The sequence below is a fragment of the Homarus americanus genome, unplaced genomic scaffold, assembly GCF_018991925.1.
Source record: "Homarus americanus isolate GMGI-L3 unplaced genomic scaffold, GMGI_Hamer_2.0 scaffold32871, whole genome shotgun sequence".
Classification (NCBI taxonomy): domain Eukaryota; kingdom Metazoa; phylum Arthropoda; class Malacostraca; order Decapoda; family Nephropidae; genus Homarus; species Homarus americanus.
The window spans coordinates 4,449,050-4,476,554 of record NW_024748870.1 but is presented as its reverse complement, the minus strand read 5'-3'; the positions used below and the strand labels follow the sequence as shown (position 1 = coordinate 4,476,554).

Below are 27,505 nucleotides of genomic sequence, written 5' to 3'. Positions count from 1 at the left end.
GAGGAACATTTTTTTCAACAAAATCAATAAAATGGAACAAAATGCTTCGTGACAACTAGCAATATCCTTCTTCTTTTAAGCTGCGTATACTTATAATCAACCAGCAATAACTAAAATCATCTGTCATCACTTGTGGCCCGATATTTTGAGCAAATAGTTGAAGGTTATTCTACACACTGGTTACAATGTCTTTGGCGGGTTGGGACTTGGGGGGGGTTGTTTACATGCGCAAAACCATGTGTATAAGTTCTGCGCATGGCCACGCACAAGTCAATGAGGGTGACTATAGTAAAGCAATAGATATTTCGTGTGTGATATACAGTATTTCGCATAACATCCAAACGCATGAAGGTGGAATATAATGCTACCATCAGTCGCCACCCCCCAGCCCACACGTCACGGAAACTCGACGTGTTCTGCCGGGTGCGCTGTACGGTATGTTGGGCAGACATTTCATTCCTCCCCCCCCCACCATTCGTCTAATAAAACACCTACACACAGTGGCGGCTGGTGCATCGGGCTGCAGTCCCCCCAGACACTCACTGCCAGGCGTATGATTCCTTTAGAGAGACAGCTGAATAATACACTACCAACAAATATATCATTTTATATGTTATTTAATTATTTTCAATACGTTGCTAAGTGAATTTTCATTAAAATCAGACCAAAATTTAAGTTACTTTCATAGTTGCTGTCAATGCTGTACGATTCATGTCTGTTATTAATTGGCGCCGCCGCTGCACTTGAAGCAGCTCAGTCTCGTACAACGTGTGGACGGTGTGGTTAAATCGTGCTTTCTTTAATTACCCTTTGACGATGGAAAATCGAGTGAAGTATTTGCAAAACATCAACTTTTCCCAGCTGACATTAAATGAAAAGACTGAAATCAAAGCAAGAGGAAGACCTACACCAGTTTTATCCATTCAACAGAACAGTACAAGCAGGAACAAAGAATATACACGCCAGTTTAACATCAGTGTTTATCAGAATGACAGACTCTGCTTTAGCAGTGATATCCATTGAAAATACAATGATAACAGAAATAAAGGATTTTAATGAAATAGTAATAAACAATTTTGCTACATCGAAGAGCAGACACGCGGACTTTATTTTCAATTAATACTGGTCCATCACCACCAACACTACTACCATGCCCTGGGAATTCGTGGACATCAACTACAACTCATACCTGAGGTAGGTCAAATTTGTGTATCCTACTGTTGTGTGAGGCTTGCAGTCCCTCCATTTTATTTTTCACGAGCCGCCACTGGCTACACCGGCACTCTAGGCAGATGTACTTTACTTTTTATACATTATTCACCTTTAGGCCACCCAATCTTATAATAGTCTTTGATCTGAACGATCTTCTTATATAACCTAATAATTTAGTTGCCTGATTCACCTTCTCGCAATAGCCCGAGAACTTCAGCTCTTTGTCAACATACACACCTACAGGGAATAGGTTCTTTTCACATTCAGTCTCAATCAATGCAGTTACTTCGTCCCATTTGGCACACATGAATACGCATCCTTACTGTTGCTTCATTAAAACTGACAACAACAACCTAGAAAAATATATTTTTTTAGACAACACCACGTCAAAAAACCTGAATTTTCTACACCTTCAACAACATATACAACATCTGGATGTAAACTCTTGGAACAATCTACCAGAGAGTGTTGTGACGGCACCGAGTGTTAGCTCTTTCAAGAGAAGACTTGACCAACACTGGAGCGGGTTCAGGTACATTCAGGAGCCGGTGCATGCCCAGTATTTGCCAACAGTGCGTGACAGAGACGTGACCGATCGCCCAAGTGGCTAACGCGCCGATCAGTGGCGAAGAGGATAAAGGAACATCTGGATTCTCTGTACTACAGTTCACAAGAACTGGTATTTTCAATGTCAGGGTGACTTCATTACAACTGACAATGTCAACAACGGAACAACCCCCCCAAAAATTCTGACAACACATCAAAAAACCTGAATTTTCTCCACCTTCAACAACATATACAACAACTGGATTTCCGGTTGTTTTAAAATTGAGAATAGAGTTAAGTTTATCCCCTTAGAATTAATGACGCACCCTCCGGGAGGCTTCACATTGTCTCACTGTTCAGTCCCCCAAACTTATTCCATCAATAGTTCATTAACGGTGTATGTAAGTTCCACCATGTTTTTCACTACAACGGTACAGCAAAGTATTATTTTTAGCATTAAACTGTTATTATTTTATTGTCTAATCATCACTACATATAACACCATCCATCATCACTACATATTACACCATCCATCATCACTACAGATCGGTAAAGCAGTTTCCGAGATTCTTGTGCGGACACACACGCAAACAAACAGACATAATTCTTTGTTTTATATAGATAGATAGATATATTTTTGTGGAAAATAAACCATAAAACTATTCATGTATAGCCTTCACCCCCAAAATATTGTCTGTTACTTATGTTCCTAAAAAACAATGTAATATTTTATATTCTAACGCATAGAAAATGAGTTGGCATTCAGTTGACTTAAATGAATACATGAAATAGGATTTTTATACGATTCACACACAAAATATGCAAATATATTCCAAACATGAATAAAAATTAAAGGGAGTAACAATTCTTCCAGAAACATATTAAGACATAGCAAGGTGAACGACTAATTTATATATTTTATGTGTATTATATGGAGAATTTTTTTTTTTTTGTATTGACATATCTTAATCGTATGAAAAATTGACACGTCAGCAACTATTAAAATGATGCGCGGTATAGTGATGCGCCAGCTCAATAGATGACGCTGTTGTGGAATTAGCCCGCACATTTTTTTAAATGGTGGGGATAGTCGCTTTCCTATCTTTCGTAGTCTTTGACCATGCCCAACGCAGAGTCAAAACAAACTGCAAACACAAATTTTCCCGTCATTTAATCAGAGCTATCTAGTGGCCAGGCGTGCACCAAGTTAGTGTGAGCTGAATTGACGAACACTGCAGCAGGGACAGACTATAGCCAGGCCAAGTGTGTGACAGAGACGTACTTTAGAAATGTTGCAAGAGTGGTATGAGGTTGGGGGAAAATCGTAAACACATAAGTGAACACAAAGCGTGGAATCTTGGAAAATTTAGTGAGTGCTGGTGAAACATCAGGTGACTGAATACGTGTGTGTTGCTTAACCATTTATAATGTGAGATACAAGAAGTGTCCAGCTTGTCAAGCAAGTGTACATAATAATTTGGTAAGTGTTACTTATTAATTTTGTAAAGTTTTGGGTAAAGATTCGTTTTAACGTCCCCTTCATATTTACAGTGAAGTATATTTTTTCTGGTTTATTTTGATGTGCTTTGTTTAAACCTGATCCTCATTTGTAACCTTTTAATGCTCGTTTTACTAAGGGTGTTCAATGGGATGGGTGGTAGTCCATAATTGATTTGACAAGGGCTATATAAATCTTTCTTTTGTTATTAATGCTAAGGTTCTTAAAGCGTTTTATTTTTGATAATCTTATTCTTGCCTGTCGTTCTTTATCTTTTAAGTATATTATATATCCTCTTTTTGTTAGTTTTAGTCCAAGCATCCTGCCTTCAGTGTCGTATGGGTATAGTTCCTGGTCGACTATTACTGGACTTGTTTTAATCTTGGCTATTGGTATTATCTTGAATTTGTACTTATTTGTCCTGACTTTCCATTTTTTCTCAAAATCATTTATATTTTTTATCGCTCTTACCGTATACTGTAGAGTGCCATAAATTGGGTTGATTTTCCTGGGTATGATACTATTTGAGTAATATCATCAGCAAACATTACATATTCGCTAAAGGGGGTAGGTTGAGGTGTGTCTGAGGTATAAATTGTATATAGTGTTGGAGAAAGGCAGCATCCTTGAGATACTCCACTCTCAAGATTAAACATAGTTCCCATAAAGTCTCCAATTTGAATTTGTGCTCTCCTATCATCTAAATAGTTACACAATATTCTTAGCAAGTGTTCGTTAAGTCCCAATTTTAATATTTTATGTTTTAAGCCTTAATGCCAAACTTTATCAAAAGCCTTAGAAACGTCCCTTAAAATTATATTGATCTGGTTCCCCTTGCTTTTTTCTATTGCAATTATTTCCGTTATTGTAGCTATTGCAGTTTGGGTATTTCTATTGGGCATAAATCCATGTTGTCTATTGTTAGTTTTCCCATGTTGTGTTAAAAAGGTTATAAGTCTTGAACTAAAATTTTTTTCCAGTTGTTTCCCGGTAATTTCTAATAACGATATTGGCCTGTAGTTTAATATTTCCTTATTGTCCTTACCCTCCTTGGGAATAAATATCATTTTAGCATATTTTAGTTTGTCTGGAAAGTAACCGGTTATTAAGCATGCTTTATAAATGTTTAATAGTGTTTTTAAGATGTTTTCAGGTAGATTCATGATCATATTTCGTGTAATACCTGTGAGCCCGGGGGCTTTTTCCTTAAACTTCCTCAGACAGTGCATCATTTCTCCGATGGTTATTATTTGATTATTAGGTAGTAATTTATAGTCTATATATTGCTTTGTCAGCCACCATTATGTCATCATTATTTTTATTGTTTGCTTCCTTACATGCGTCTCTTAATTTTATCTGTAGTGCTGTCTGCGTCGTATATAGCCATCTGTTACTGCCGTGTCTTTCCATATACCTGTTTATTTCATTGTAATGGTTTGGATTAATTTAACTTCTTCTGGTAGTCTGTTGTTGGGTAATGTTCTAAAGTGTGAAGTAGGAGTGTGTTTGGTTATAGATGTTTTTATTGCTGAGTGCAGTCTGTCCATTTCTGAGTCTATGTCTTCTGTTGTTTTCCCTTGTAGGTTAATCGAGTGGTGATTACCTAAGTCGTCTTTGAAGTTGTCCCAGTCTGTTTTACTCATTATCAGTCTCTTTTTTATTGGTATCTGTATGGGGCTTGTTGACAGTGTTAGTATAATTGGCAGATGGTCACTGCCTGTAAGAGGTCCCTGTATTATATGGTAATTGAAAAAGGCTTTGTTGTTGGTAAAATTTTTGTCTGGTGTCGATTGTGTATTGTGATTTCTCCAGGTTGGAAAGTTAGGTCCCAGATGATTGATTTTCCCTAAATTTATTAATTGATTAAGGGCGTTTCCCACGGCGTTATTATTTGTATTGTCGAGAATCCTGTGTCTGGCGTTAAAGTCTCCCAAGATGTACATCCTTTAAGTATTGTAATTATAGAGTTGTGTTTTATTTTTGAATTAAATCTGATCATCAAGTCAGTTTAAATTTTAAGTGTCTTTTAACCGCTATAGCTACTCCGTCATTTTTCTCGCCCGATTTATTTCTTTGGCTTACATAATAGTTAAAGAGTTTCATGTTGTTGTTGTCTGTCTCACCGTGACTGTTTATTAGTATAATGTCAGGGTCATTTCTTGATATATAATACTTAGGTTAATTCTCTCGGTCTTCCAGTTTCTTACGTTGTGTTGTATTATTCTTAAAGTTCTTACTGTTTGTCTATTGTCCATTATTTCTTATACTTGGATTGTGGCAGTTGGAGTGGAGACCTATCGTCCTGTTTCCCGCTTCTGACTCTTCTAAACTCTGACGGGTCTACTATTTTAAAGACATTGGTCGTAATCTTTAGTTTGTCCATAGTGATTAGTGTCCAGACGTAATCTTCACTTAGGGATTTTTCTTGATATGTCCACTTGTATATCCCTCCTTCACCGTTTTTTGCTAGTGTCCCTCCTGTTGGTCTCGATGTTGGGATTCCATGTTTTGTTGTAGTGATAACTTTTAATCCAATATCTTCAGCAGATTCAGGTTGTATATTGTGATCAGTCTCCATCTTTATCTTCTCTCCTCCTTATCCTTTGTCTTGTAGTCTGTCCTTTTGTTATTTCTATCTTCTCTTTGTCTCTTCTAGTCATTGTCTGGGATCTCTATCATTCGCTTGTGTTTCTTGTGTATCAGCTGTTGCTCCTTGCTCAAACCTTTGTTTGTCTAGCTGTAGTCTTTCTTTCAGTTCGCTTGAGTATGTTGCCTGAAATAAATTTTCGGATTCTGGATTCTCGGGGAATATCATCTCCGGTAGGTTATTCAATTTAAACATTTTCCTTAACTCCTCATTGTATGATCCGGGTGCAATGATATTGTGCAGATGTGCATGGATCATACTAATCATTACCTTGTCATGTATTGGTTCACTTAAGTTTAATATGGTGGATTCTGGTCTATGAGCCTCTTGGACAGCTCTCTTGGCTATTCCGACGTATGTCGTGTCCTTCTTTTCTTGTTCCTTTTTCCTTGTTTCTTGTTCCTTGTACTTTATCATATGTTTTTTTATTGGGCATGCCATTGCTAACGTCCTGTGTCCTATGTATGCATTCCCGTTTCTCTTACAGTTGAGACAGCCAACATGTGTGTTCTTACATTCAGTGTAGGTTTGGTCGTCGCCTGCACAATCTGAGCAGTACTTGTTCTCTTTTTCTGGACAGTCTCTCGTTGTGTGTTCTTCATATTTGTAACAGGAAAAGCAAGTTTGCAGACTGATGAGTGTTTCCTTCTTTATTTGATGAGGTGTTACTGACATGTTAAATATTAGAAAGCCTTGTTGTAATACTTTTTCAGCCATTGAAACTTCTTCGAAGGTAATCTTGAAAACATGAGTGTAGTCTTTTATCTTGATGACTTCCTCGATCTTCATCCAACTGTTTTGGCGTTCCAGTTCATCTTTCAGATCTTCAGATGTCTTCCTCCCGATCTCTTGGTCGACTTGACGAACGAAAACTGATCTTTTTGCTTTTTTATTTGGTGGCATGACAACAACAAGGCCTTCATTGTAAAATACATCTCTGGCTTCTTTTGAAAGGATTTTGTCTGAGTCAAAGTCATCTTTACAGATTACTTTGAAACCTTCGTTGGCGCTAAATATTCTTGTTAATGGGACTTGCAATTTGTTATAAGTGATTTCTGCCACTTTTCTTCTTCCAATAGAGTGTCCCTTATCTCTATGTTTAATCCTAATGCTTGTGGTCATCTTCCGTGATTACATCCCAATCCTACCTATAACACAGGGCTCCTGCCTGGGAGCAGTGACCCCGCCCCCCCCTCTTGGACGGGCGTCGGGCTCGTAGGGTTCTGCGCCCAGGTTACCTGTGACTATAAGTTATGTCTAAATAAGTTGCCACCTACCGGTGACCCCCGGACAAGGGGTGCCCTGCACTATCACAGGTTCCCTTGCCGGATCGACCGTATCGCTAAGTCCCGCCTCCCGTTCAAGGAACAGAGTGCATGAGGGGGATGAAAAAAGGAAAGAAGAGGACTCAGAGAGTAGAAACAGCCTACCTACCACGCCACGTTCGGTTAACCAATCAGAGCACCGCAGTAAACGTGCATGTATCACACCGCTGATTGGCCAATCCAGGACGTAGACACACGGGGAGTAGTCAAAATTTTGGGAGCGCAAATATATGTTTTTCAGAAGTTTGAATGTCGTACAATCTGAGATAGTAATTGCACAGTCGCTATGTTGGGTAAGGTCAATCACTAGGATTGAGTGTCCTATCACAACGAAGTTGCAAACTGCTCAAACATGCAGCAGAGAAGGCAAGTCTTCACAGCTCTGGGTTCAGCAGTCCACCCTACTCTATGTAGCTGTAGTTTGTATTTATTTTGATTCACCAGATCCATGATTCATATTTTCTACCAGTCTCACGTAAGCAGTGTTATCAGGACCACCACGCAAGAGCTTCAGGGCTAACATGAGGTTGATTTAAATTATTCTCTCATTAACACTGGTTATTTATAGTTATTTCCTCATATTATGTACTTTAGTGCTCATTGGACAGCCTAAGATACCTCTTAAAGGCTTTATATTATTTTTTTTGTTTGCCAATGGCTAGTGGATGCCCATGTTTCCACAACATCTAACTTTAACAGTTTTTTAAAAAACATTAACAATTTTATGTGTAATGTAATTTATAAATATATTTATTATAATACAAAAATTCATACCTTCTAAATTAACATGAATTATAAAATAAATTTATATAAGCTATCCGTAAAAATATTCTCTAGCGGATAAAAGAAAACGAATATGTTGGAAGGGCTAACCATCTAAATTTATATATGAATTTACAAAATCAGATTTTTTGAGAAAACAAGTAAAAAGGGGCACGGAAAAGTCTTGTAGACATAAATTAACTACTTTAAATTGTTCAGCTGTTTCAGGCCAAGAAAAAAAGTTCAAATTTTACATGAAGCTAGTACTTCACCCTATTCGCCACTGATCGGCGTGGTAGCCGCTTGGCTGGTTGGCCAGGTCTCCGTCACTCACTGTTGGCAAGTACTGGGCATGCACTGGCTCCTGAATAATTCTGTACTCGCGCCATTGTTGGTCAAATCTGGTCTTGAAAGAGCTAATACTCAGTGTCGTCACAACACTTTCTGGTAGATTGTTCCAAGAGTTCACAACTCTCACTCCAAAAAGAGTTTGCTCTGATAGTTTTCTGAACTTGTGACTTCTCCAGTCTTAAATAGTGACCCATAGTGGGGCGGGCATCCGTTAGTTCCAGGTATGAACACGTGATTGAGTACAGGTATATATACATGAACCTAATATTTAACGTTTTCATTACGCGCACACACACACACCTCTGAGCACATCACTGATGACCATCCAGGTATTGTAGGGTTTGTGACATTTCTATAAATAATAAAAAGGACAATCATATTTATTTTTATTTTAAGGTTATATTTTACTGCAGGACAAGTTCACCATAACAAGGAAGTTCAGTAAGAGTAACACAAATATGAGGCTCATATGCTGTTTTTTTACGATAATTTAGATAGATCGTATATAGGAAGCCATTTCGGTACAGTCGTTTGTCTGGCAGTGTCCACCTTCCTTGAACACGTCCAGGATATCGTACTGGAAAAGGTGGAAGTCGAGGGCAAACCGCTGGTAGACCCTGGCCACGAGGCGCGGATGGAGGCCTTGGTAGTAGTGGTTCACTTGGCTGGACGACCCATTCCTCTCATTCCTGTTTGACCAAGGCACACCTGACTGCTTCAGCCCCAGCTGTTGCCATACGTGCTGCCGGAGATACACCAAGAGGTTACATAGATCTGTATGTGGGATCAGGCATAACTTTTTAGCTCCTCCAGTCAGCTCTATGAATACCAGTCCTGACAGGCTTAGGCACTGAGAGACTTGATTGCGTGGGAGGAAAAGCTCCGTGGCGAGGTGCTGTCGTATGAGGAGCTTCTCTCTCTCTCTCTCTCTCTCTCACACACACACATTCACAGAGCTGGAACAAGGGTCAACACCAGCTGTCATCTCAGTGATCACTAACCTTCAGGTCCAGGTGTACGGTCTCCAGTTTAGCGATGACGTCATAGTGAAGACTGCAGGGGGCACAGGTACTCCAGTAGGGGGCCCAGTGGGAGAAGAACTCATCTACGCGAAGAGATAAGCAATGTTGGAAAAAACACTGCGAACAGAATCCCTTACCTATTTAATTTTTTTAGACAAGACGAATCAGAGATAACTTAACACAACTAGCTTAACCTAATATATCATAACCTAACGTAATCTAACTTAACCTTCCTTAGGGTCAATAATTTAGGCTAGTTTGGTTACGTTAGTTAGACTAGGTTAATTAGGTTAGGATAGGTTAGGTTTGTGTTTTCTGTTTTCAAAATAAATGAATAAATTACAAGGAACCTTAAATATATTAACACGATGAAACTACATGACTTACACACACGAGCTTCATTTACCTGAGGAGCCAGTAGACAACACGTACTCTAGGAAGTCGCTGAAGGAGGGCACGTCTTGATGTTCCTTAGAACGTGAGTGTTCAGTCTTACCTGTCGGCCAGTGTGAATTATATTGTTTATCATTGTTTTTATACCTGTTCTGTCCTTGTACATTGTTTGTACACTTGTACTTTGTGTATAGTACAGTACAGTATTTGTAAACCTTCACCTTCTATGCACATGCTAAACCAATATGAATTCGTATGACGATTTTTACTGAATATCAATCTATTTATCTATCTTTCTCCATAAAAATAACACCTTATTGTATTATTTTAAAGTGAATGAAATGTTTTATATATCGACTTCCATTTTCTTTTAGTTTGTCTTGGTACAATGGTAAGGGCTGTTAGGCTCGACTCCTGCGTGGGGGTACTGAGTTACGATAAAGCCTCTACTCTCTCCTCTTTCTATTCCCCTTGTACTCACTAGGGTTTCCTGTTTTGGGGGTTTCTTAGCATTCCGGGATTCTGGGACAAACCAGATATTTCCCTGGATCCCGGGATTTCCCGCATCAGGTGATATTTGTACTAACTAATGCTATATGCTAACCCTATACTTCATTAGTGTAGTATCTGTAGATTATTTGAGAGGCAATTGATTTGATAAATAATATTACACTGAAGCAAAGTTCTCTTTATTAACTTGCATACTGGTGTAAAAATAGGTACATAATATGATTAAACAAGCAAAATTTTAATTAATCTCATTCCGTTAGCCATAAAAGAAACTCGCAGATATTTGGAATGACATTCAAAGTTAGCTATTATAAAAAAATAAGAATTCTATATTTAATGCCATTTGGATGCCACATTCTACAAAAACCTAAAGCGAACACTTGAATGACCTGTGAAAAAAATAGTAGCATAAAATCATTGTGCACACAGTCACGCACACATCAAAAGTTGTTCATGAAATAACTCTTCAAGAAGCACAAACAGTCAATCTCATTCTGTTAGCAACAAAAGAAACTCAGTGATATTTGGAATGACATTCAAAGTTAGCCATTATAAAAAAAGATTATTCTATGCCATTTGTCAGCCCTACTCTTCAAAAAAAAATTAAAGAGAACACTTGAATGACCTGTGAAAAAAAAAGGAATAGAATCATTTGCACACACAAAGCCATGCACACAAATAGTTGTTCATGAAATAACTCCTAAAGAAGCACAAACAGTCAATACTGCGATCAGTGAGCCTTGTTCTTAGTTTTGTAATAAATAGTCCAGCAGCTGAAAATGCCCTTTCGGCTTCAACTGAAGTTGGTATATACACAGTGCAAATCAGAGATAATGAATAACAATAAGAATCCCGGGATTTGAACCAAATTCCCGGGAAAAAAAACATAACCACTTACGCCAGGGACCCCGGGAAGGAAACCCTAGTACTCACCTGTGTCCAAGGAAGGAGCTGTGTGTGGTGGTGACGCCCTTGGCATTGCCTTCCTCACGTGGTTCATGATATGGCGACGAAACTCCTTCAGCGACCAGTGATCAGCTCTCTCCACCTGTACCACACCACCATATTACCACACTATACCACAACACCACGTTACCACTACTACACCACCACGCCACCACACCACCACGTTACCATACCACCACGTCACCACACCACCACACCACCACACCACCATGTCACCACACCACCACGTTACCATATCTTAATATCTATCATTCTCTTCATGTTATTTTTTTTTATCAAGAATAACTAACGTCTTGGGGGTGCATTGTAAACAACTAACATTAAGACAGACAGACAGTTACAAGAGAGGAAAGTTGACTTGCCTTGTCTCGGTAGGCTGACAGGAGGCGCTGGAAAGGGTGACGAACCATTAGGAATTTGAAGAAGTATTTCCTTGCGAAGTTAAACTCTGCCTCAGTCTACAGATGGATAGATAGATATTTAGTCAGTAAAATCATCATAGAATCTTGTATTAATTTAGCAAGTGTATAATTATCATATATTTGTGGATTATATAAGGTGATTATGTACAAACACATCCAGTCAATGATAATGGTGTATTATAAGAGGAACGGAGAGAGAGAGAGAGAGAGAGAGAGAGACCTGAGGTTTTAGTACGGCGGCAGCACTGTGGGGGGAGGTCGCCTCACTCCACTGGTCTGGTACTGGACGGCGATCTGCCTTCAGGAGACTTACCGCCAGGGACGTTGACGCCACCTACAGGAGGAGGGGGAGGATGAGGACGTGGGTGTGTCATAGTGTTATTATGTTTAATAATATTAATTATAGACTTAAATTACTTGATACTGTGTTTATAAATTACTCTTATGTCCCCGTTAATCAACTACAGCAACACATCTCATAGAAAATGGTTTATTATGCAATTCATTCCTTTACGAGATATGTCCACCATTAATAACATCCTATGACTGCACTGTACCTTGTTGATGAGGCAGGCGAGGGTGGAAGCTGAACGCGCCAGATGGAAGTTGTTGGGATATACCCGCTCCACGTAGGCTCCTGTAGTATAGTAGAGACACCCGCACTTAACATACACACACTCGTCTCACTACCACAGAGACCAGCGTCAATACCTCACCATCACGGGTTCAGTACAGATAAACGATATTTAGGAATTAGAGCGAAAGAAAAGATGAAAGGTGGGGAGCAGATTGTCACTAGGTTTTTAAGAGAGGCACGTTTACAATAGGTTAAAATATGTAAATGTATTTTCTTTATATAGCAAAATCATAGGTAAATATATTCTTCAGAAAGTTTTATACATACCTGTGTAATTTGCTACCTGTGAAGACTTGCTAACCGGCCCCTCCGTGACCTTGAACTGGCGACACACACTCCTCACAACACTGGCGCGGCGGGTAAACTCGTCTCTTCTGTCACCCCACCCGGAGTTTTGTGTGTCCTCTACCATGGTGGGGCCTGGCACATGTTGCTTCTCTTTCTGCTCGACAAACTTTACTGTTCTATTTAGTTTAGGCATGACGAGTTTCTTGTCATTTCTCTCTTCATTTTCAATCTTTATTTTTCTCATAAGATTATCATATTTCCCAAACGTGGTTTTTGAATTAAGGATTTTTATATTACGATGGCTATTAACTACTATTAACGCGTTTTCTGTGATGGCTGATGAATTATTCCATAGGTCACTGTAGAGTCCTCCAGGGAGCATTGACTTGTCGTAAATCAGTGGATCGGTTATATTTTTCAGAGCCTTACTTACTTCTGAGAATGTTTGTGTATATTTGGTTGAAACATCACTTACAATTAATTTGGTCCGGTTCATCTGTGTACTGTTTGTAAATTTACCATTACTTGTGGTTGTGAATTTTCGTTTTGTTTTATTGTAAAGCTGGAAAGTTATGACCAATCCAACAACCACAAACACTCCAAGTTTTGTCACTTTAATCCTGTTCCTCATTTTCTAAAAGGCATTGTCGAAGAGGATATAATGAAGCCAAACACTTCACCTAAATCTGGGGACCATTAGGAATTTCATGAATGTAAATTACTTCCTGTCGTAGTGAACCATGGCAGAGTGTGAGTTATTTACTTCACCACACCAGAATACGTCACTTGTTACCACTGTCACACTGTAGACCTAGAGCAACGTCACTTCCACTACGTATAACAACTGTAGATATTTAATCTAAGTTATAATATAATATATAATATAATTATTACCTAAGCAAGCCCCGTATGCTTAAAATGGCGGTACCCAAGAATAAGTGATCACCTAAACTTTAACAAGGTACTTAGCTATTATTTTAGGGGTTGCTATGAGTTGTAGAGAGTCTTGGAGGAACTGAAAAGCTAGAATAATCCTTGGGTTGCCGGCTGCCTTCTGGAGTCGAGTCTGCCTCCCGTGAAATGTGAAATGAGAGTGGCGTATTTACCTCCTTGCAGTGATGCCACTTTTCAGGGATTAACTTCCCACAAATTTTATCTCATTTCTCACATAGATTCACAAAGATCCTGCGATGCTTCACACAAAACACTGGGATGCCGTTTATTATGTAGTAATGTATAAGAAAAATAATACATCTTTCATACTACATGACTGTACAAGTCTTTTCTGCAAGAAAAATGGGATTTCAAGTAAAAAAAAAAAACGCGTTATTTTGCTTAAAACAAGTTCTTGAAATAAAACAACTAAAATTATCTTACATTTCAAACAAAAGTATTCACTCTGGATGAAATAAATGTTTATTAACAAAAACTTATTACCAAGACTGAAATCACATTCAAAATAAAAGTTAATTACAAAGTGTGATTCTTTCACTTAACAACTAGAATTTTTAGCCTCATAATTTACATCACATAATGGTTGACAAGTCTGTTGTGTACATGTATCTTTTAGGATTCTATGGCAACTAACACATCCTCTGGATCATCTTCATTTGTTGTAGGATCCGTTATCCCCAAACCTTTTAACATTTCATCACTAGGAATGAGGGAAACGCATGTCCTTGACTCCAGCTTTAGCCCATATCGAATTTGTAAAATTGCTTCAACTGACCTCACAGTAAAGCGATTTCTTAGTTTGGAATGCAAGCACTCAATTGGGAAAATATTCTTTCCACTGACGCATTTGAAAATTGGAGTGAGCAAAGCTAAAGCTAAGGGGAATATAATAGGAAAGGACTTTTGTCTAGAGTTTGTCTTATCATTCACTTCAGCCCAAAATAACATTGTACTGCTAAAACATGACTTTGGCCACTCTTCAAATCCTAATGTATTCCAATTATTCTCGAGTTCATCCATATCTGTAAATGTGAATTGATATTTGGAAGCTATAGATGCAACTGAGAAGTTGTAATGGTTGGGTGCAACTGTTTTATCATGAGCAATGTTTCAATATTATCTGGGAGACGCAAATGGACTTCTTTGAGCAATTCTACAACGAACTTCATACAGTCAGCAGACTGCAGGGCAGGGCATAGAGCGGCAGGACCAAACGTCAGCCACGACAGGATCAGTTCCTGACAGTTCGTGTTTAGATTGGCAGTCTCTCTCTCTCTCTCTCTCTCTCTCTCTCTCTCTCTCTCTCTCTCTCTCTCTCTCTCTCTCTCTCTCTCTCTCTCTCATACCGAAATATATTCTTTTCACCGTCTTTGCTTGCCTCCAAAACATTTATGTCGAAATTAAAAATTCTTACCATTGCCCGAAAATTCACAAAAATATACAGAGATTATCAAGACCGAGCGTCCTCCCAACAACACCTCCCACGTAGCTCCATTTCTCACACAAATTTGTGGGAGATTCCCACGAAGTGGTAACACTGCTTCCTTGTACAATTACGTGACAGTCGCGTACTATTATTTTTTTTTACAATACTATTTCTTAAGAGAAATACATATTTACATTTTTAGTTAACTTCTGCCATCGATATCGTGTAAATTAAACGATATAAACGTGGTCAATAGAGAAAGAGGAATACCGCACTACTTCCCGTGAAGTAATCCGTCTTGCGGATGCCAAATAGTGTTTTTACCACTAATGTTTGTACACCGCGTAATCATTTCCCTAACCTAACTAGATAATTAAATAATTAGCAAATTATTTACATATACCACTTTGGATTGTTATTCCAAATCCGATAACACACAATCAGTACTACGGACCTGGAGGATAAAGGTGGAACTTAATTCCCATAGCAACCATAGTTACTGACACTGTGGATGATATCACTGTCAGCACTACACTCAGCCCTGGTAATTCATTAAATAACTACGCTATACGCCAGACCTCGTAGTAATCATATTTCTCACAGAACATTAAGAGTATTATGTACTTTATAAAAAAAATGTTATATGTCGAGGGCAGTCTGTACCTCATTCCCTGGCCTCGTTCACAACAACTTCCATATAATGGTTGGATCTTCAGGATGTGTGATTTATTTAGTGGATTTTCTGACTCATTTCTACAACACAACGACAGTAGCTAGCACAGGCCAAGGCGCTAAGTAGGGCGGACAAGGGAGGGTGCACAGGGCGATGGTGCGGCTGAGGAGGGTCACCGGACACTGGAGGAGGAGGACTGGTCTGACTGGTTTCTTGTGACTCGTGGAATGGGAAGGAAGGCATCACACTCTCTTCGTCTCACCCGCTTCTCTCTCACCAACATCACAATTTCTGCAGTAACATTCCTCTAATATTTTTATGTGTTACATTAAAGACAAAATCAAAATATATAGCTGAATAAATACAGAGTAATTTTTCGTGCAGGCTTGCTTACTTAAGAAAGTCTGCCACTCCCAACCGTTTCGTTCAAGTTTAAGGTCCGGATACGCGAAACTTTCCGTTAGTGTCTTGGCAGTTTAACATTAGAGACAAAATTCCGTTCGTACTGGAAAACTTTTGTATATATTATCATTTCCGTATTCTTTTAATATTATTGGAGAAAATAAGAAATGCTGATGTGACGTAGATGACATTTACTGGTGATGTTGGCAGGGAGGAATGGACGTACACGAGTCTTGGGGTTAACGGTACAGCCTGTAACACTGCTGGGCGGAGTCAAGGTTCGGGAGAGTTTTCATATGCGCTTCGTTCTTACCAAACACCTGAGTATGGGATGCATAATAAACTAGCCCGTGTAAGTGGCAAAATTAAAATGAAGTAAATGCCTCGTAGATGAATTAAAAAAAAATATTGATTATATATAATTCGTGTTGATAATGTAGTTAGGAAGGTACATGGGAGTGTTCCTTAAGTCTTATTCTACGTTGTTTTAAAAGGATCATGTTTACCTAGGGTGGGGTATGGTATTGGAGAGTGATGGATGGAACAGTACTGGAGGATGAGTAATGAAGAGTGGACGCTATATATAAACATAAAGTTACCTGCTCCTCTTTACACGTACACACACACACCTTCAACAAATCAACAAGACCCGATAAAGAGTCTCTCTCTCTCTCTCTCTCTCTCTCTCTCAGCTGGTCATGTTTACTGTCTACAAACTTGAACCCTCGAACTAATTATTCAAGTTTGGTGAATCACAAAGCAAGTGCCGCATAGTGTTCAAAAGTTCACTGTGTATTGTTCAAAAGTTCACAGTGGGTGTTGTTGTTGTTGTTGTTGTGCGGAAACGACTTTCATTCGCGAATAAGTTTGGGAATAAAGTTAACTACAACGCTTGTCATTCAATCTGGTTCCTTACTCGTTCTCCCATCTCTTCATTGACGAGGGAGTTATCTAGACCGTGTTGACAGCTGGATGGAAGGATGGATGGATGGATGGATGCATTGTGAGAAGGAAAGAGGGAGGTCCTAGGAGGAGAGGGATGGTTGGACGGTATGGGGAGAGGGCGGGTTGGCTGCGGGGACGGATGGATGGAGGGATGGGGTTGGACGGGTGAATGGATGAAGTGAGGGAAGGGAAAATGGCTGGAGGGAGGGAAGGAAGGAAGGATAGATAGATAGATAGATAGACGCAAAGAGGGGGGGAGGAGGGGGGAGGGACGAAATGGTATAATACTCCCTCGTACCACACACACACACACACACACACAGAGGAAATCAAGAGTGCCTGCCAGTGAGTGACGTGCAACACACACACCCTCACACTTATTGGCTGCTGTATCTGTTTGTGTCTGTCTGTCTGTCTATCTGTCTGTCTGTCTGTCTGTCTGTCTATGTCTGTGGAATGAATCTATACACCTGTGTCTTTTCAGTTACCTGTCTGTTAAGGGTTTCTTGTGTTGTCAGTAGGGTAGTGGTGACTGTGTGAGTGGTTACTATGTATGAATGGTAACCAACTGTATAAGTAATGAAGATAGCCTCATCACCTGCTACTTACCTGCGTACACCTGAAGGGTTAGACCATACAGTAATCATTTTCTAATCATCAAGGTAACACAAAAAACACCATCATCCATCTGTGTTATTTCCTTTAATTCATTTTCTTTTATTACAAAAATACAAAATTCTTGAATGTATGGCCATAACTGAAGAGCGTATAATAATAGCGTATAATAATAGCGTATAATAATAGCGTATAATAAGAACGTATAATAATAGCGTATATTAATAGCGTATAATAATAGCGTATAATAATAGCGTATAATATGAACATTACCAAACCTAATAAAAGTTAAGGAAAGTTTGCGTATATGAGCGTATTAGTCTTAAGGGATTGTGGAAATTGCGTATCTATAATTGCTACTATACCTGGGTGCTGATAAATAAATGGATAAAGATGTTTGGTATGGATAAGGATGTTTGGTATGGATAAGGATGTTTGGTATGGATAAGGATGTTTGGTATGGATAAGGATGTTTGGTATGGATAATGTTTGTATGGATAATGATGTTTGGTATGGATAAGGATGTTTGGTATGGGTAAGGACGTTTGGTATGGATAAGGACGTTTGGTATGGATAAGGACGTTTGGTATGGATAAGGATGTTTGGTATGGATAAGGATGTTTGGTATGGATAAGGACGTCCACACCACTGTCACGGACGCTTCCCACTGTCACGGTCGCCCACCACTCACGGACGCCTCCTACTGTGACGGACGTGAGGATTAGACACCCCAGCTTAGTTCATCTTAAAACTTACCAACTTAATGCTAACCTAACCGAAACCAAACCTAACCAAACCAACCAAAACTAACCAAACCAAACCTAACCAAAACTAACCTAACCAAACCTAACCAAAACTAACCTAACCAAAACTAACCTAACCTAACCAAACCTAACCAAAACTAAACTAACCTAACCTAACCCACTCCCACCCAGGTAGCGTGAGGGTGTTTAATCTTCAGGTGAAATAAGCTGGTGGTGTCTTAAGAACTCACGTGATTCGTAAATTCTTCACTATCTTGCCACTAAAAGCTCATTCCTGTATAGTGAAATTTGACGTATTATCGTCCTCTATACATCTACTAGTGACTTATTCCAGTCGTATTAAAAAAAAAATAAGATTGACGATTATTATACTGTCTGGTTGGACGAGTAATTATCTAAATCATTATTATATATTATTTTACCATCACGCTTTGGGTTTTATTAAAGAGTCAGCGATGTACCATGATAATGCATCGGTCTCCCTCATGTAATAGAGCGAGTTGGTGGGAGGGTAGGGGGGAGTGGAGGGGTGTGGTGGGGGGGGTGAAGTGGGTGGGGGAGGGGAAGGGTGGGGGTGGAGAAGTGTTGGTGGTGAGGTGAAGGACAAAGGAGTAACACTATATAGGAGTAACATAGAAGGTGTAACACAGCAGTAACACAAGAGTAACACAGGAGGTCCCATCACCACAGCGTCGCGGCGACATCTGGGAACGTTATTTGTTTACAGTCTGGCTGAGAGAAATGTTGTCTACGTTTGTTGATCCTGGATAAACGTTTCTGGTGCAGTGAAAAACATCTTGATAAATATATGTGATGACAATACAGCTAAAAGAAACATGTGTGTATATATGTATGTATGTATGTATGTATGTATAAGTTACAAAAATATACAGGTACATTATTTGTCATCGTCTTTTATGTGCTTGTATATTTCTACATGGAACACGGGTCTGTGGTGAGTTACACTGCAGGTAGCGGTATTCTCAACGGCAAAGCGATAATCTGAAGGTAAAAATTAGTCGTACAACTTCTCTCTTAATCTATTGTTAGCTTTTCTTAATACTAGTCAAAGAGGGAAATAAAAGCCTTTGCACCTCAGCTATACATGAGGACGTGGTGAACCTGTTGCTCCAGTATACAGTAAAGGGATCAACTGGTATTCATCCTCTCGCCGGGTACCTGGTGAACGACACACGCCTCGCTATAGTTGTATTCATTCCCTTAATAGATGGGTTAAGAGTGTTAATGTAAAACTGTGCAGTGGAGACAAAATTTGAATATCTATTTAACATTTATTAACAGACTTTAACAGACTTATGTGCTTCTGCCAACAAGAGTCTGTTAACGAGGAAGCTTCTGTGAACAGTTTATAGTTCGTTTATAATTAAGACATACTGGGAGGTGTGTCAGCTGACGGTGATCAACGTCGTACACATCCACATCAGTTATATACAGTATACAGAAAACCTGTTGATCAGGTCAGTACCAACAACATTGTAGATCTTCAGTGCTAAGACAGTCCTCAGGATAGAAGGAGTTTGTTTGATGTGTGTGTGTGTGAGGACGACCTTCCTTTTGCTTCGGCCTTGGCTCTTGCTGTGGTCTTAACAGAAGTAAATCTTGTCAGTACAGGGAGTCGTGGGCCTTGGTGTCTCCTAAGGTTGACTGGTTTCCCCACAAATCACGAAAACTTATGATGAAGACCAAATTAAACTTTGGTGACGGGGACCTTCGTGATGGAGGCCGGGGTGTGGTACACGTACTCCTCAGCCATGATGTGCCTATTGGGAAGAGGACGCCCCTGAGGCGGCCAAGGGGCCCCCAGAGGGTCAGGAGGCCACCCGCTGCCCAGCTTGGCCCGTTGTTGTCGGCGCCAGTATCTGTGAATACCAAAGGTAGTGTAAATACTTGTTTTACACAGTCAGAGAGAAAGAGGAGGAGGTAGTTGTTAAAGAAGATGAAATCATAGCTGGGGGAAGGTAAGGCAAGAGTGCGGTTATGTATGAGAGTAAATTGGAAAACATATCGGGTATTGAACTCGTATGAGACGAGGGGCAGCTTGACCAAGAGTGTCAATTGGACACGTCTTAGCAGAAAATAGGAAACATTTGAAAGAAAATAGGGTTTTTTTTTTTAGGATATGGTGAACGTTTGAAAATATTAATGTGAATTTGAGAGAACTGGTGTCTTATATCTAACTGCACGTAAACAAAAGAGAGTGTAACTATGGCGTCTGCATAGAGATGATGCAAATGACTGAAGTACAAGAGTCTTTTTAGGGTGTAGGCCCTACCATCTCCCTGTTCCATCGCCTGCCATCACCAGGAGAGGACCAGTTTACGACGCGCTCAATAAAGACTTGTAAAGGTCAGGCCGATCCACAGGTCAACACAGACGACGTGAGAGTGTGCACGAGGCCAGGATCAGGACCTGGCTCACTGCTGCCACCGTTTCATCACTCCCCAAACTTCCTCCCAGTTGAGGTTATTGAACTCATTTCCAGAGGGAGCAGCAGCAGCCAGACGCGTAATTAAATATAACAAACTCTTAGTAATAAAGGACGCGTGTAATGTTCGTAACTTTTGTTGTTGTAATGTATTTCGGGTCTTTGGGCACCGTTCTCTTTTTTATTTCACGAGGCAAAACATTTAAAGGGTAAAGTAAGATAGTTGGATTCACACACAGAGAAAATCCTTAATAACATACGTAAACGAGTATAGAAAAGTTCCAGCATCCACCACTAACCTAACCTAACCTAACCTATCCTAACCTAACCTAACCTAACCTAACCTATCCTAACCAAACCATACCCTCTCTCGACAGAAAGATCCAAAATACATTAGTTTCATCACCCTAACCTTGGCTAATATAACATAATCTCTCACCAGATGGCTCTCATAACCACGCTTATTGTAGGTCATGTTATGTTTGTTTCTGGGAGGGACATATGATCGCTCACTATGATGTCCCTCAGGGTTTATGAGGGGCAAGGCTACAGAACCGAGGTAGGGAGAGAGACAGAGGGAGAAGGAGAGAAAGAATGGGAGGGAGGGAGAAATAGGGCGATGGATTATGCCATCTGGGGAATTTTACAAGGGAAGACAGGCTTTATGAATGACCCCTCGTCGTCTTGTGGGAATTATGGCTACTGAGAACATAGGTAGGTACATATAACTTTACCACGAACTCCCGCTTCAGCCATGTGTCTTAAAGGGTCTCACAGCCATATGTCTCAAGAGATCTTACCGTCATGTGTTTTAAAATTTATAGGATCTCACTTAAATGCCCTCAAAGCCATATATATATATATTAGAGGGTTATCAGCCATAGTAATCTCTCAAGGGCCTTAAAGGATTCTTCAGCTATATGTCTCAAGGAGTCTCACAGCTACTGTATATGTCTCAAGGGGTTTCACAGCCATACGTCTCAAGGAGTCTCAGCCATATGTTTCAAGAGATCTCAGCCATATGTCTCAAGGGGTCTCACAGCCATATGTCTCAAGAGATCTCACAGCCATATGTCTCAAGGGGTCTCACAGCCATATGTCTCAAGAGGTCTCACAGCCATATGTCGCAAGGGGTTCTCAGCCATATGTCTCAAGGGGTCTCTCAGCCATATGTCTCAAGGGGTGACTTACCTGCACAGTAGGAGTGAGAGGGTGAGGATGAGGACGGTGGAGGCAGTGATCACCACGAGGCCCACCAACACCTGGACCCGCTCACCACACAGCTGCTCACTCGGCACCAACCTGGGGGAAGACACCATGTTTCAGTCACCAAGCAGCAGTACTTAAGAGGACTCAGTTACCACGGCAGTTACCAAGCAGCAGTACTTAAAGAGGACTCAGTTACCACGGCAGTCACCAATCAGCAGTACTTAAGAGGCCTCGGTTACCATGGCAGTTTAAGAGGACTCAGTTACCACGGCAGTCACCAAGCAGCAGTACTTAAGAGGCCTCAGTTACCACGGCAATCACCAAGCAGCAGTACTTAAAGAGGACTCAGTGGCAGTGTATATAGACAGTGACAGTGTATATAGACAGTGACAGTGTATATATAGACAGTGACTTTATATAAACAATAACGGTGGAGATAGACAGTGCCGGTACGTGGCTGTTGTTGGTGGCACACTAGCTGTTAAGGGAACCAAGTGGCAGTACAGTAAGACGAGAGACATCACTATATAACACACGTAGGAGAGAGAGAGAGAGAGAGAGAGAGAGAGAGTGTGTGTGTGAGAGAGAGAGAGAGAGAGAGAGTGAGAGAGAGAGAGAGATCAAGAATAAATGTACGTGGTATTAGACTGGATTTTGCTGACAGGAAGAGGACTAGGGACGATCAAGGCTGACTTCCCCCAGCTGTAGGAGTGACTGATGTGTGAGGGCAGAGATGACATACGTAGAGGGTGAGTAAGTAGGAAGATAAACAATACTAAAACACAAACGACAAAGATGATTATACGAGAGAGAGAGAGAGAGAGAGAGAGAGAGGTGCTGGTAGGTGTAGTGGGTCACCATACTGTCCTCCACTACACACCTTGTACTACAGCCCACAGTCACCAAGGAAGTATAATTTTGAACGTAATATAAAGAACAAATATATGCTGTTGAATGTAGTCATATCGCTGCGGCCTTTGGTACTTTTAGGGGATTAAATAACTATAATTTTGATGATGAAGGTTTGAGTTTACTTCACTAGAGGAACAAAAAAAGAAAACAGGCTCTTAAGTTTACCTGGAGAGATAGAGTCCCTGGAGCTTGTCAGGGGCAGCACACTGAAGGTCAGGGGCGGCCAGGGAGGTGTTGGAGGACCCTAGCAGCTCAGCCAGCCACTGAAGCGAACAGTTGCACACCAACGGGTTGTCTCGAAGGTCCATCTTTCTTAAGGAACTCCACGGCACCTCAGCTTCAGGGAAACTCTGCAGGCCGTTGGCGCGTAAGTCGACGCTACGCAGACTGTGGAGGGAGGTGAGGAGGCCCGCTGGCAGGTGTCTTAGAAGAGGGTTGTGGGAGATGGTCAGAGTCTGCAGTCCTCTACACCCGTCGAGGGCCTCCGGGTGTACACTCTCTAAGTGTGGACTCCGTGATATCTCTAGCGTAGAGAGGCGACCAAGGCCCCGAAAAGCATTTGGCCCGATAGTTTTTATCTTATTTCTACTTAGCGAAAGAAAATCTAGCGTGACTAATAGGGACAGGGCTTCTGTTGGCACCTCGTGAAGTGTGTTGCAGTCTAGTCTGAGTTCTTGTAGCTGCTGAAGACGCAGGAATGCTCTTTTGTCAAGACTATCGATGTTGTTAGTGTCCAACGTGAGGGAGGTGAGGGTGTCGGTGGGGAAGGCGAGAGGATCAAGGCGCGTCAGGCGATTGCGGCAAAGATGAAGAGTCTGTAGTGACGTCAAGTCCTCAAAGGCCGTCGTGGGGACGTGCCGGAAGTAGTTGTCACACAGATCAAGAAGTAAAAGTCCTCGCAGTCCTCGGAACGTTCGTTGTGTTAGTATGTGCAGGCGATTGTGTGCAAGGTGAAGGACAGTGAGCTGCGGCAGGTCGTCTAGCACTCCTACAGGTAGGTCAGGGAGGCTGTTGTGGTTCAGGTCAAGTGTCCTGAGGGCTACCAGACCCCTAAATGCACCGCTGGTGAAGGAGGTGATGTTGTTGTGAGCGAGGCGCAGCTCCAACAACCCCGACTGCATCTTGAAGTTCCCAGTTCTCACAGAGATGAGGAGATTGTGAGACAGGTCGAGCTCCTGTAGCTTGTCGAGGAAGACGAAGGCTTCGTCAATGGAGCTGATAGAGTTATGGGCGAGGTTGAGGCGACATAGGCCCGGGTTGAAGAGGATGGGCACCACGTTGAGGCTCATACCCACACAGCTGGCACTGGGCGCGGCGTCATCACAGGAACACCCGGGAGGACAGAACGCCTGTGCCAAGTCCAGGAGGTACGCCCACGCCAGCCACCACACCACCATACCTGCAAGACACAACAGTCAGTGACAACGCCACATGGTTACACTGTAACGATAAATACAAGACGAAACCTTCAACCAAGACTTGTCACTATTAATTGACCCGATAATGTGAAGCAATTTTGAACACCACATACCTGTACTCTCTCTCTCTCTCTCTCTCTCTCTCTCTCTCTCTCTCTCTCTGTATATATATATATATATATATATATATATATATATATATATATATATATATATATATGAATGAAATACTACATTAAAAATAACTATACGTCTCACACTTACTGAAATAGGTTCCCAATATACTGTCGTGTTAGCAACAAACCTGTAACATAGATCCCTCAACAAGCTGCAATTTCTTCCACTATGTATAACATCTTCCCAAAACAACAACAACAACAACAACAATATGTAATAATAAAAGTAGCCTATTTTACATATTCAATACTGCACATATGAAAATCAATTTACTTCAAACGAGTGCCGGTGATGCTCAACAAGGGGATAATCTCATCAGGCTGCATAAAACAACATTTTCTCTCCCTTTTGTGGTGATTTTGTCAGTGTCGACGGAGATATATTCGAAAATCTTTGGTGTTAGGTTAGGTGATGTGGGTTAGGTTAGGTTAAGTGATGTGGGTTAGGTTAGGTTAAGAGAAACAATTAAGACCCTGCAATTGTGTGTAAATGAGGCAGAAAGTCAGATCATCAACCTGGGACTTGGTCACATATGGCAGCAGGGTCTACCATTAGACAACACAATATGCTTCCAATATCTTCCCAGGCGGTAGTGCCTTCCTGTTTGATAGCTGCCTACTACCTCGTAATTGTGATCATCAAACCTTTTAATTAATAGATCTAATAACTTGTGTACAAAATCTTTCTCTCCTCCCCCCTTCCCTCCCTATCCCTCTCCCTCCCACCACAAGCAAAACAAAACACAACTCAACACAACACAACTCGACACAACTCAACACAACACACAGCTCCTAAGTTTAGTATTTAGTAATTGTTAACTTTAACGTCGCTACCTGCTGATTGACTCTCTTATACCTGATTGTATACTTGATCTTACTAACTTCCCGTGACGACTGTTTGGACTATAGGCAAAATGTCAGCGGAAAATATCCCTCGTGTAGTGTAACTTATTCACGTGTGTGTGTGTGTGTGTGTGTGTGTGTGTGTGTGTGTGTGTGTGTGTTTGTTCTCTCAGTCGTAGATATTCCCTGAGTCACCCTGGCGAGTCTTCTGATGCTTTCTTCGCCATGATAACAGCACTGTTTACTTCTTTTACCTGGTCGTGAAGAATGGCCCGCCAACCAACCCTCTCGACGCCTTCGTATTTACCCGACATTATTATTATTTTTGTAGTTATTATTATCATTATTATTATTATTAGTAGTAGTAGTAGTAGTATTATCATTATCATTATTTTTATTATTATTATTATTATTATTATTATTATTATTATTATTGAAGAGGGTAAATGTTAGGGGAAATATGAATAGAAATTATAGTTGGGGAAATAAATTTTAAAGGGGACGGAATCTGAATAGAATTTTGAATGTTTTGTTTGTGATGTAAATATTTGTGAGTGAGGAGATTACTGACACTATGATAAGAAGTATTTGATCACCTGAAGATAAGATATACCTAGTTTGTTTCACCTGAAGATTTATCAACTTTACCTAACCTAACCTAACCTATCATAACCTAACCTAACTTAACCTAACCTAACCTAACCTAACCTAACCTAACCAAACGTAGCTTAACCTCCCAAGTAACGTTAGGAAGGTTAATCATCAGGTGAAATAAGCTGGGGTGTTAAAATCCTTAGGTGAAATAAGCTGGGGTGTTAAAATCATCAGTTGAAATAAGCTGGGGTATTTAATCTTCAAGTGAAATAAGCTGGGGGTGTTAAAATCCTTAGGTGAAATAAGCTGGAGTGTTAAAATCCTTAGGTGAAATAAGCTGGAGTGTTAAAATTATCAGGTGAAATAAGCTGGAGTGTTAAAATCTTCAGGTGAAATAAGCTGGGGTGTTAAAATCATCTAGTGAAATAAGCTGGGGTGTTAAAATCAGGTAAAATAAGCTGAGGTGTTAAAATCATCAGGTGAAATAAGCTGAGGTGTTAAAATCATCAGGTGAAATAAGCTGAGGTGTTTAAATCATCAGGTGAAATAAGCTGAGGTGTTTAAATCATCAGGTGAAATAAGCTGATGTGTTTAAATCATCAGGTGAAATAAGCTGAGGTGTTTAAATCATCAGGTGAAATAAGCTGAGGTGTTAAAATCATCAGGTGAAATAAGCTGAGGTGTTAAAATCATCAGGTGAAATAAGCTGAGGTGTTAAAATCATCAGGTGAAATAAGCTGAGGTGTTTAAATCATCAGGTGAAATAAGCTGAGGTAAATCATCAGGTGAACTAAGCTGAGGTGTTTAAATCATCAGGTGAAATAAGCTGAGGTGTTAAAATCATCAGGTGAAATGCATGCTAAGTGTTTACTAAATCAACTCAAAGGTGGGAAATAAGCTACAGGATAGCAGGAGCTATGGCCCACTTGCTTGTATCGCTGTTTACAAGTTATTTCTCTATATAGACACACCTTGTAATGCTTATGAAGGTCCAGGAACTATTCTGAGATGAAGACTTAACTGCTTTGAGCCTTCATGAGGATGAGACTCTTTGTGGAGCCTTCAGGAGGATCAGACTCTTTGTGGAGCCTTCGGGAGGATGAGACTCTTTGTGGAGCCTTCGGGAGGATGATACTCTTTGTGGAGCCTTCGGGAGGGATGAGACTCTTTACTGGGCCTTCCGGGAGGATGAGAGACTCTTTGGTGACTCAGGAGATGAGACTCTTTGTACAGAGCCTTCAGAGGTGATACTCTTTTATTGAGCCTTCAAGGAGAGATAGAGACTCTTTGTGGAGCCTTCAGGGAGGATGGGAACTCTTTATGGAGCCTTCGGAGGATCAGACTTCTTTGTGGAGCCTTCAGGAGGATGAGACTCTTTTGTGGAGCCTTCAGGGGATGGGCTCTTCTTGGAGCCTTCGGAGGATGGGGCCTTTGTGCGGAGCCTTCGGGAGGATGATGATACTCTTTGTGGAGCCTTCAGGAGGTGGGGCTCTTTGGCCTGGAGCCTTCGGGGAGGGATGAGAGACTCTTCTGGCAAGAGCCTTCAGGG

The 27,505-nt window shown here is 40.6% G+C and overlaps 2 protein-coding genes across 4 annotated transcripts; both read right to left on the bottom strand.

The window, feature by feature from the left end:
* Positions 1–8,715: 8,715 nt before the first annotated feature.
* Positions 8,716–15,839, bottom strand: LOC121853157 (carbohydrate sulfotransferase 10-like). 3 transcript variants are annotated; one of them, XM_042347118.1, is made up of 10 exons: positions 15,623–15,837; positions 13,474–13,864; positions 12,559–13,265; positions 12,212–12,291; positions 11,875–11,988; positions 11,595–11,690; positions 11,200–11,314; positions 9,770–9,859; positions 9,343–9,446; positions 8,716–9,083 (listed from the first exon to the last, which is right to left on the bottom strand). In XM_042347118.1, the coding sequence occupies exons 3-10, from the start codon at positions 13,208–13,210 to the stop codon at positions 8,832–8,834; spliced, it is 1,503 nt and encodes a 500-aa protein (XP_042203052.1). In that variant the 5' UTR covers positions 13,211–13,265; positions 13,474–13,864; positions 15,623–15,837; the 3' UTR covers positions 8,716–8,831. The 3 variants fall into 3 exon arrangements, with proteins under 3 accessions (XP_042203052.1, XP_042203051.1, XP_042203053.1); XM_042347117.1 differs by lacking the exon at positions 13,474–13,864; XM_042347119.1 differs by lacking the exon at positions 9,770–9,859 and having other exon boundaries at positions 12,559–13,864; positions 15,623–15,839.
* A 3,420-nt stretch (positions 15,840–19,259) lies between these two features.
* On the bottom strand, positions 19,260–24,360 carry LOC121853181 (leucine-rich repeat-containing protein 4B-like). Its single transcript, XM_042347154.1, has 3 exons — positions 23,091–24,360; positions 21,996–22,106; positions 19,260–20,238 (listed from the first exon to the last, which is right to left on the bottom strand). Exons 1-3 carry the CDS (start codon positions 24,320–24,322, stop codon positions 20,067–20,069), a joined length of 1,515 nt encoding a protein of 504 aa, XP_042203088.1. The 5' UTR covers positions 24,323–24,360; the 3' UTR covers positions 19,260–20,066.
* Positions 24,361–27,505: the final 3,145 nt, after the last annotated feature.

Bases quoted from the DNA above. Each gene is read 5' to 3' on its own strand.
- LOC121853181 (XM_042347154.1), bottom strand. From the start codon at position 24,322: ATGGTGGTGTGGTGGCTGGCGTGGGCGTACCTCCTGGACTTGGCACAG. The intron at 22,107-23,090 runs GTAAACTTAAGA...GTCTTCCCCCAG, and splicing joins CAGGGACTCTATCTCTCCAG to GTTGGTGCCGAGTGAGCAGC. The intron at 20,239-21,995 runs GTAAGTCACCCC...TGGTATTCACAG, and splicing joins CTCTCACTCCTACTGTGCAG to ATACTGGCGCCGACAACAAC.
- LOC121853157 (XM_042347118.1), bottom strand. From the start codon at position 13,210: ATGAGGAACAGGATTAAAGTGACAAAACTTGGAGTGTTTGTGGTTGTT. The intron at 11,691-11,874 runs GTCTCTCTCTCT...ATCCATCTGTAG, and splicing joins CCGCCGTACTAAAACCTCAG to ACTGAGGCAGAGTTTAACTT. The intron at 9,447-9,769 runs GTAAATGAAGCT...CTCTTCGCGTAG, and splicing joins GTTGTCTACTGGCTCCTCAG to ATGAGTTCTTCTCCCACTGG.